Source organism: Orycteropus afer, unplaced genomic scaffold (assembly GCF_000298275.1).
Source record: "Orycteropus afer afer isolate SDZICR_OR568_19922 unplaced genomic scaffold, OryAfe1.0 scaffold00062, whole genome shotgun sequence".
Lineage (NCBI taxonomy): Eukaryota > Metazoa > Chordata > Mammalia > Tubulidentata > Orycteropodidae > Orycteropus > Orycteropus afer.
In genome coordinates, this window is record NW_006921649.1 from 12,958,591 (window position 1) to 12,969,406 (window position 10,816).

Here is a 10,816-nt window from a genome sequence, read left to right on the forward strand (position 1 = left end):
ACCTGAAGGGCAGCTAGGGACTACAGTCTCAGTGGTTCCACCAGGCTCTATCAGACCAGCAAACCCAGTCTCCGTTTTTTTTTCCCCCCAAATGATTTTGAGCCTTGATTCAATTTTGACTCATAGTGACCCCGTGTCACAAAAGAGAACTGCTCCACAAGGTTTTCTGGTCTGTAATCTTAACAGGAACACATTGTCAGGTCTTCAGCAGTTAAGATAACTGGGGCTACAGATACCAATATAGATAGCAAAAGCATGATGCTTGTACACAGTTCTAAAACATTCAAGACAGTATCAGACCTTGGGGAGCATTGGGCAGCAACATTAAAAGGTGCAGGGGGCTGGGAATAGGAAGGGAGGAACACTGCACGCAGGCACAGGGATCACTGGAGGTGATGGATATGTTATCCAATTGGATTGTGGTGATGATGGCACAGAGTTATAAATTTACTAAAACTCCGGGAATTGTACATTTATGGGTGAATTGTATGATATTTAAATTATCTCCCAATAAAGCTGTAAAAGGGAGCTCTGGTGGCGCAGTCCCTAAGGCATTTGATTGCTAACCAGAGGCTGTCGGTTCAAACCCAACAGCCACTCCTCGGAAGAAAGGTTGGACAATCTACTTCTGTAGTGATACCGCCTTGGAAATCCAAAGAGGGGTTGCTATGAGTTGGATATGACTCGATGGCAATGAGTTTTAAAGCTGTTAAAGAAAAAAATTTCTATCTATTATTCTCTTTTTTAAAAAGTGCATGTTGTTGTTATTGTTGTCAGGTGTCACTGAGTTAGTTCCAACTCACTGGACCCATGCACAACTGAACAGAACACTGCCCGGTCCTGCACCATCCTCACAATCATTGCGATGTTTGAGCCCACCACTGCAGCCACTTTGTCAATCCAGCTTATTGAGGGTCTTCCTCTTTTTCACTGACCTGCTGATTTACCAAGCATGATGCCCTTCTCCAGGGACTGGTCCCTCCTGGTAACACGTCCAATGTACATGAGATGAAGTCTTAACCATCCTTGCTTCTAAGGCACATTCTGGCTGTACTTCAAGACAGATTTGCTCATTCTTCTGGCAGTCCATGGTATATTCAATATTCTTCACCAACACCAGAATTCAAATGCATCAATTTTTCTTTGGTCTTCCTTACTTACTGTCCAGTTTTCACATGCCTATTTGGCAATGGTAAATACCAAGGTGTGGGTCAGGTGCACCTTAGTCCTCCAAGTGACATCCTCGCTTTTAAACACGTTAAAGAGGTCTTTTGCAGCAGATTTGCCCAATACAATACGTTGTTTGATTTCTTGACTGCTGCTTCCATGGGCAGTGATTGTGGATCTAAGTAAAATGAAATCCTTGGTGACTTTAGTATTTTCTGTTTATCATGATGTTGTTTATTGGTCTAGTTGTGAGGATTACTGTTTTCTTTATGTTGAGGTAAATTCCACACTGAAGTTTTTGATCTTCATCAGTAAGTGCTTCAAGTCATCTTCATCTTTCAGCAAGAAAGGTTATTAATGAGTCTTCCTCCAATCCTGATGCTATATTCTTCTTCACATAGTCCAGCTTCTTGGATTATTTGCTCAGCATACAGATTGAATTAGTATGGTGAAAAGATACAACCTTAACACAGAACATTCCTGATTTTAAACCACCCATAGTCCCCTGTTCTGTTTGAATGACTGCCTCTTGGTCTATGTACAGTTTCCTCATAAGCACAACTAAGTGTTTTGGAATTCCCCTTCTCTGCAATGTTATTCAAAATCTGTTATGATCCACACAGTCAAATGCCTTTGCACAATCAGTAAAACAGGAACTCTGGTGGTGTAGTGCCTAAGGCATCTGACTGCTAACCAGAAGGCTGGTGGCTCAAATTCACCAGCCACTTCTCAGAAGGAAGACTGGGTGATCTACTTTCGCAGAGATACTGCCTCGGAAACCCAAGGAGGGGTCGCTTTGAGTTGGAACCGACTCAATGGCAGTAAGAGTAAGTCAGTTAAACACATGTAAATATCTTTCTGGTATTCTCTGCTTTCAGCCAAGATCCATCTGACATCAGCAATGATATTCCTGGTTCCACATACTCTTCTGAATCCAGCTTGAATTTCTGGTAGTTTACTGTTGATGTACTGCTGTCATGATTTTTTAATTATTCTCAGCAAAACTTTACTTATAAGTGATATTAATGGTGTTGTTTGATAATTACCACATTCTATTGGATAACCTTTCTTTGGAATGGGCATAAAAATGGATCTCTTCCAATTGGTTGGTCAGGTAGCTGTCTCCCAAATTTCTTGGCATAGACAAATGAGCTTTTCCAGTGTTGTATCTGTTTGTTGAAACATCTCAATGGGTATTCCATCAATTCCTGAAGCCTTGTTTCTCAGCAATGCCTGCAATGCAGCTTGGACTTCCTCCTTCAATACCACTGTTTCTTGATCATATTCTACCTCCTGCAATAGCTGAACATCGACCAATTCTTTTGGTACAGTGACTCTGTGTACTTCTTCCATCTTCTTTTGATGCTCCCTATGCTGTTTAATATTTTGTCCATAGAATCAGTACTATAACTCGAGGCTTGAATTTCTTCTTCAGTTCTTTCATCTTGAGAAATGCTGAGTTCGCTCTTCCTTTTCGGCTTTCCAATTCCAGGTCTTTGCACATTTCATTATAATACTTTGCCTTCTCGAACCACTGTTTGAAATCTTCTGTTTAGCTTTTATTCCACCATCTCTTCCATTTGCTTTAGGTACTCTACATTCAAAAGCAAGTTTCAGAGTCTCTTCTGACATCCATTTTGGTCTTTTCTTTCTTTCCTGTCTTTTTAATGACCTATTGCTCTTCATGTATGATTTCCTTGATGTCATCCCACAATTCATTTGGCCTCTCGTCATTAATGTTTAATGTGTCAAATCTATTCTTGAAACGGTCTCTAAATTCAGGTGGGATACACTCATGGTCACACTTTGGCTCTCATGGACTTATTTTAATTGTCTTCAGCTTCAACCTGAACTTGCCTATGAGCAAGAGATGGTCCATTCCACAATCAGCCTCTGGCCTTGTTCTGACTGATGATCTCGAGCTTCTCCATTGCCTCTTTCACAGATGTAGCTGATTTGCTTCCTGTGCATTCCATCTGGCAAGGACCACGTGTATGGTCACTGTTAACATTGCTGAAAAAAGGTATTTGCAATGAATATGTCATTGGTCTTGCAAAATTCCATCATGCAATCTCTATCACCAATGCTGTATTTTCCAGCTATTGATCCTTCTTCATTTCCAACTTTCACATTCTAATCAACATGCATGCTTGGTTGCATGTTTGCTCAATTTCAGACTGCAGAAGTTGGTAAAAATCTTTAATTTCTTCACCTTTGGCATTAGTGGTTGGTGTGTAAATGGAATAGTAGTCATACTAACTGGTCTTTCTTGTAGGCATATGAATATTATCCTTTCACTGACAGTGTTATTCTTTAGGATAGATCTTGAAATGTTCTTTTTGACAATGAATACAATGTCATTTCTCTGTTATTCCTGGCATAGTTGACCACTGTTGTTGTTGTTGTTATGTGCCATCGAGTCGGACCCGACTCCTAGCGACCCCTCCTTGGGTTGCTGAGGCAGTATCATTAGGGAAGTAGATTGCCCAACCTTCCTTCCGAGGAGTGGCTAGTGGGTTTGAACCATTAGCCTTCTGGTTAGCAGTCAAGTGCCTTAGGCACTATGCTACCAGAGCTCCCATATGATTGTCCAATTCAAAATAGCTAATACCTGTCCATTTCAGATCACTAATGCTTAGCATAGGAGCTCTGGTAGCATAGTGCCTAAGGCACTTGACTGCTAACCAGAAGGCTAGCGGTTCAAACCCACCAGCCACTCCTCGGAAGAAAGGCTGGGCAATCTACTTTCGTAGTGATACCACCTCGGAAACCCAAGGAAGGGTCGCTGTGAGTCGGGTCCAACTCCATGGCACATAACAACAACAACAATGCTTCGCATACTGAAATTTATGTGTTCCTATCATTTTTTATGACTTCCAGTTTTCCTAGATTCATGCTCCGTACATTCCACCTTCTGATTATTAATGGTTGTTTGCAGGTGTTTCTTCTCATTTGGAGTCATGCCACATCAGCATATATTCCATCCATATCAGTAAGGTTGACTCTATTTTGAGGAAGAAGCTTTTCCCTAGTCATAATCTGAGTGCCTTCCAACCTGAGGGGCTTATCTTCTGGCAATATATCAGAAAATGTTGTGCTGCTATTGTAAGGTTTTCACTGGCCAATTTTTAAAGAAGCAGACTGCCAGGTCCTTCTTCCTAGTCTGGAAGCTCTGCTGAAACCTGTCCACATGGGTGACCCTGATAGTATTTGAAATACCAGTGGCATAACTTCAAGCATCACAGCAACATGCAAGCCACCACAGTACAACAAACTGACAGATGAATGGTGGGAAGAAAAGTGCATGGGGAGGACAAATTCCAAATGCAGGTTACTACTGGGGTGAGTGGGGAGGGCATACAGGGAACTTTGCATCTGTAATGCTCTATTTCTTAAAAAATAAAAAAGACCTGAAACGAATATGTAACATGTAAAGATCTGATAGAACTTGATGACAGATAGATAAATATTGATTTTTTTGTCTCCCTAAGTATCCCTAGGAGCTCTGGTGGTGTAGTGCCTAAGGTATTTGACTGCTAACCAGAAGGCTGTCAGTTCAAACCCACCAGCCACTCTATGGAAGGAAGACTGGACAATCTACTTCTGTAACAATTTACTGCCTTGGAAACCCAAAAGGGGTCACTATAAGTCAAAATCAATTCAATGGCAGTGAGCTTTGTTTAGTATTTTTATGTACCCGTAGAGCCTGGGTGATGAAGTGATTCATGATTCTCTGCTAACCTAAAGGTTGGTGTTCTGAATCCACCAGGTGGCTCTTTGGAAGAAAGGGCAGGCGAACTGTGTCTGTGAAAATTACCCGAGAAAGCCCTATGGGGCACAATGAGTTTGTGACACGAGGTCACCATGAGCTGGATGCTGACTCAACAGCAGCTAACAACTCATATCCATGGGGGTCACTGGTAGTTTAATGATAGAATTCTCACCTTCTGTGTGGATAACAAGAGTTTGATTCCCAGCCAATTCACCTCATGCGCAGCCACCACACATCTGTCAGCGGAGGCTTGTGTGTTGCTATGATGATGAACAGGTTTCAGTGCAGCTTCCAGACTAAGGTCGACTAGGAAGAAAGGCCTGGAAATTCCCTTCCGAAAAGCTGCCAATGAAAGCCTATAGTCGCCATGAGTCAGGGGCCAATTTGACAGCAGCTAACAACAATGTATTAAAAAACTTGAAGTATTATATTAATATAATAGAAAAGTATTGATTTAAAATACATAAAGAACTTAATCCAGTGCTAGGCCCAGGGCAACTTATTAAACTTTGACTGTCATTGTTATTATTAGTAGTATAATTACTGCTACCATCTTGTCACTTTTAACATTTCAAGATCTTGAACAGAACAAGTCACATCTTAAGGCCCCTGCTGGTGACGGCTTCCTTGGAAACCAAATGCTCTGTGCATTCCTCTCCAGTGCAGAAAATCCACAAACAAAACCCACAAAACCTACAGGGAACATTTCCTCCTCCCCTCAAGCCAGAAGACAACCTGGGTAGGGTCTCCCCAGGATGTTATACTCAGAAACCCCCTCTCAATTCATTCAGAAACCCCAGGGCAGAAACGGCACTGGCAGAAAAAGGCAGTAGACCCAAAAGTCCTCACCTCCCTGACTCCAACAGAAGGTGCTGGCTCTCTGATTTTTCTAATCAATAATACCTTTGATATTATCATCTACAATAATCCCTACCCAACTGCTATGATTGCAGAGGCCCTGGGAGCTTCTGGACCCTGGGCAGCACAAATGGTTTGTGCTCAACTACTAACTAAAGAGGTTTATAGTTCAAACCTACCCATTGGCACTGCAGAAGAAAGGCCTGGCAATCTGCTTGCATGAGGATCATAGCCAAGACAACCCTAAGGAACAGTTCTATTCTTTAACACAAGGGGTCACCATAAATGAGAATTAATTCAATGCCAACAGTTTTTTTTTTTTTTTTTGGTAGGGAGACTTCTAGAAGTCCCTGGGTGGTGTACATGGTTGATCCACACAGCTGCTAACTGAAAGGTTGAAGGTTCAAGTCCACCCAGAGATGCATCAGAAGAAAGGCCTGGTGATCTACTTTTGAAAAATCAGCCACTGAAAACTATGAAGCACATAGGGTCCTCTGACACACTTTGGGTTGCCATGAGTTGGAAGTGACTCCATGGCAAATGGGTTGGGAGCTTCTGCATTCTTGAAGCCTCACCTGTGTCTCCGCCCTGGGCCCAATGATGACGTTTCTGCCCATAGACGAATGAGGCCTATGGTGATGGGGATAGAGAGGATGCCATTATGATTATGGAGAAGATGCCACTTTAGGTGTCACAGGTGGCCTAGCCCTGATGGATGCCCTGCACCCCAGCTGTACTTCTCCAATGACATCAGTGGGGAGAGAGGAGTAGTGGGAAATTAAGTGGTGTGGTGACCGGGACTCTGCATAACTGACTGGTAAATATTCTAGTGCAGTGATGTGGCAGAGGTGGGAGTGTTGGCAATTTGATGTGTGGCAATCAATGTCCAGACACATTTTTGATTGTCACAAGTTGGGGGCAGGGGTGCTACTGGTACCTGGTGGGTAAAGAGCAGGGAAGCTGATAAACATCCTACAACGCACAGGTTAGCCCCCAACAAACAGGAATTTTGTTGTTGTCGTTAGCTGTCATCAAGTTGGCCTCCAACCATAACAGAACAAAATGGTGCCTAGTCCCGTACCATCTCCATAAACAGTTATGGACTGGACGAGTGTGATCGATAGGGTTCTCTGATTCATTTGAGTTTTGGAAGCTGATCACCAGGCCTTTTTCCTAGTCAGTCTCAGTCCGGAAGCTCCACTGAAACCCGTTCAGCATCATAGCAATTTACAAGTCTGCACTGACAGACGGGTGGTAGCCGTACATGTGATGCGCTGGTAGGGAATCGAACTCAGGTCTCCCACATGGAAGTTGAGAATTCCATCACAGCCAAAATGCCAAGAGGGCTGGGACTGAAAAATTCTGCTCTAGAGGAGTAGAAGCAGATTCACAATTTGCAGACTGTGGAAGCTGGAGCTCAACGAGGTAAACCAATCAGCCCAAAGTCACATAGCAGGAACTGGCAGATCCCAGGGTTGTCTACCTTCCCTGCTCATGATGCTCTCTCTCTAGGTGGCTGGACCAGGTTCAGAAAGGAGGACACTAAGTCCAGGCTCATTCTTTCTGAGGTCGGGATCCTTAGGAACAAGCCAATGTCTACTGGCAGTCTGTTTTGTTGGGTTCAGATACTCTGCCATCAATATGCTACATTTTCTCTGTTCTTGTGGATAACTCAGGCCTCCGCTGAACTCATCACTTCTCCTCATCTGATTAACCAAAAGGCTGGCTGGAAGGGAGAGGGCCCCTTTGAATCATAGCGTGACTAAATCTACATGCAGAAAAACAAGTTCTTGGTAGAATCCCTCCTCATGTGACTTTGGCATGTTCCCAATCACAGTGACATGGACACCACGAGGGCAGGGACCTAGGAAGAGGGAGCTAATGGTTATGGAACTCCAACACTACAAATCACACTGTTGTTCCCTTTAAGAAGTGAGCACTAACACTCTCATCATACAGATGAGGAAACTGGGGCTCAGAGTTGGGAGATGGAGATTTGAACCAAGGTTTGTCAAACTCAAAGTCTATGAGACAAACACTTATCTCAAGGAGTCCCTAAAAAATGGTTGAAGGCTTAGAAAGATGACCCTCATAGCTACAGCCTCTTCAAAAAACTAAAGCAAGGAGGGATCCGACTAAGCAGACAACCATGACAGATTTTCTGGTTTTTAAGTGGACTTTCCTTATGGAGGAGTGGCCAGGTAGTGGAGACAGTTAATGAACTCGGCTGCTAACTGAAGTTTGGAAGTTGGAGTCCACTTAGAGGTGCCTTGGAAGAAAGGCCTGCTTATCTACTTCTGAAAAATCAGCCACTGAAAATTCCATGAGTCGGAGTTGACATGTTGACAACTGTTTTTTGTTGGTTTGGTTCTTTGCTTAGAGAAACTATGTTGTTGTTGTTGTTGTGTGCCATCGAGTCGGCCCTGACTCATAGCGACCCCTCCTTGGGTTTCCGAGGCAGTATCACTACGGAAGTAGATTGCCCCATCTTCCTTCCGAGGAGTGGCTGGTGGGTTTGAACCACCAGCCTTCTAGTTAGCAGTCAAGTGCCTTAGCCACTATGCTACCAGAGCTCCCTAGAGAAACTATGTTGTTGTTGTTGTTATGTGCCTTCGAGTCAGCCCCCGACTCATAGCGACCCCTCCTTGGGTTTCCGAGGCAGTATCACTACGGAAGTAGGATTGCCCAACCTTCCTTCCGAGGAGTGGCTGGTGGGTTTGAACCGCCAGCCTTCTGGTTAGCAGTCAAGTGCTTTAGCCACTATGCTACCAGAGCTCCTATAGGGGTGTGCAATTTAGAAAGTGATGGGGTCTGGTGGAAGTAATAAACACTTTTTAGGGTTTTATAGTCCTGGATTTACATCCCTGTTCTGTCTCTGGTTGTGGCCTCAAGCATAACACCTCACCTCTCTGAGCCTTAGTTTCTTAATCTGTAAAATGAGTTTAAGAACTTCTGGGTTGTGAGGACAAAGAGAGCCTGAATGGACAATGACACCAATTTATGGTGCCTATAACAACAACAACAACAATATCTATTCTAAGGAGCTCTGGTGGCATAGTGCCTAAGGCATTTGTCTGCTACCCAGTTAGTGGTTCAAACCCTCAGCAGCTACACACGGAAGAAAGGGCTATCTACTTCATAAAGATTTGTCGCCTTAGAAACCCAATGGGTCTATGGGGTCTCTCTGTAAGTTGAAATCAACTCCAGGGCTGTGGGGTTTTTTTGTTTGTATTTATTCTGATTTTACCAGCTGACAGATCTGGGGAGAGGTAAGATACAGAATTGCAGACAACCTCCTGTTGCCATATTGGTGAAAACTGTCTTCATACCTCAGCGGCAACTCAGTTACCCATTCAACAGGCTCAAACAAGAAACCAAGATTTGGCAGCATTTGAAACAGTTAACAAGAAAAGAAAAAGGGGGAGGGGGAGATAATTTCGTTCAGCTCTGGAATCAAGGGAAACTTCACTCTATTTAAAGATGCCACAGGTCCAGGAAATAGCTTCCCACCGCCTGGCTAAGGATGGAATAACTGGCTGCCCAGCCAATAACAATACAGACTCTTGCACAGCACACCCTTTCTTGTAGAGAGCACAGTGGATTCCCCTCTATTCCCTTTCAGAATTTTGTAGGCTATTCATGGCAGGCTTGTAGATCTGCTTTATAAGAACAAGGCTCTTAAAAAAACAAACCCAAAGACCACTTGCATGGAGGCCAAGGGGCTGACTTCAGTCAGCCAACGCCCTTTTCTAGTCATTGTTCTGCACTTCTTTGTTAGGATTTTTTTTTTTCCCTCCCTCTCTTTCTCTTTTTTTCCTTCCTGGTTAACTTCCCTGTAGCTAGGCTCTGCCACTGCCCACCTCTCACCACAGGAGGACACCACAGCCCCTTCACTTGTGTAGGGAGACTCTCCCCAAGGTCTCATCTGGATCCATCATTTCACATCCACATTAACCCTCCACCCAGAATCTCTTAGGTGGTCCCATCCCCCCCCTTCACTCTCAGAAATGGCCCACAGCCTGCTGTGAAAGCCACTTCCCACCTGAAGTCACCACCTTCCCCCCAGGCACACCTTCCACAGGCTGGAAAGGCCTGAACATGCTCTGTTCTAGCACCTGCAACCTCTTTGAGCCTCAGTCTTAGCATCTATAAAACCTCACTACTAACCCATTTTACCAGAAGGGAACTTTCCTTTAAACAGAAGCTACTGGAGAGAGGGGACAGGGATTGTCTGTTAATCTACTAAAGCTGCAGGCACTCAAATAACGTATTTCAAGATCTCCTGCACGGTTTCAAGCTCGATCCTCCAAAAGCAAGGAAGCAAACTTTGCGGTCCCTAGAGGGGCTACCTGTGCCTGGGGCACTTCGGGCCCGAGAGCCTCAGGACAACTAGAGGGGCAGGGAGGGTGGCCTGATAACAGGAGCATTCTCTCCCTCTTTCGGTCTGTCTGTAGTCTACACCGACTGGGGCCGGACTTTTCCTCGGGTGGGCAGTAAGAGGGGGGTGTTGGGGCGGGGAGACACGGGGGAGATGGAAAGGGAAAGAGGTGCAGAGGAGAGGCAAGTGGGGGGGGGGAGAAGCGGGAGGAAGGGATGAAGAGAATGGGGCAAAACGAAGAGGGGGAGGGGGAGTAACCAAGAGACCTGGGCCGAAAAGAAGAGGCGAGGTGGGAGTGGAGGGGAGAGGAGAGGGGAAGAATGGAAGGGGGGAGGGTGAGCAGGAGCATAAGTTTTCAGAGGCTGGGGGCTCCCGATCACCCCAGCGACGCGCGGGCTCGAGGGGGCGTGGGGCCGCGGCGCACTCACATAATGCTTGTTGGGAACCCGCCGCTTCTGCACGTCCAGCACTTTCACCTCCACGATGCTGCGCCGCGGCGGCATGGCTGCTCCTCCCGCCGCCGCGGGGCCGAGCACGGGTACGGGGAGCGGGAGCGCGGAAGGCGAGCTGCCGCGGACCGGGGCTGGGGGCCGAGCGCTATCCGGAGCCCGGCCAAGGAGAAGCCGCCGCCGCCGCCCTTC

General features: G+C 45.3%; 1 protein-coding gene across 1 annotated transcript in view; it reads right to left on the bottom strand.

Moving 5' to 3' along the window:
* SH3PXD2B (SH3 and PX domains 2B) overlaps positions 1-10,678 on the bottom strand; it is a 150,747-nt gene extending 140,069 nt beyond the window's left edge. The window contains exon 1 of the mRNA XM_007939775.2: positions 10,604-10,678. Within this exon, the coding sequence (XP_007937966.1) occupies positions 10,604-10,678 (75 nt within the window). The remainder of the gene's footprint in view (positions 1-10,603) is intronic.
* Between the last annotated feature and the right edge of the window lie 138 nt (positions 10,679-10,816).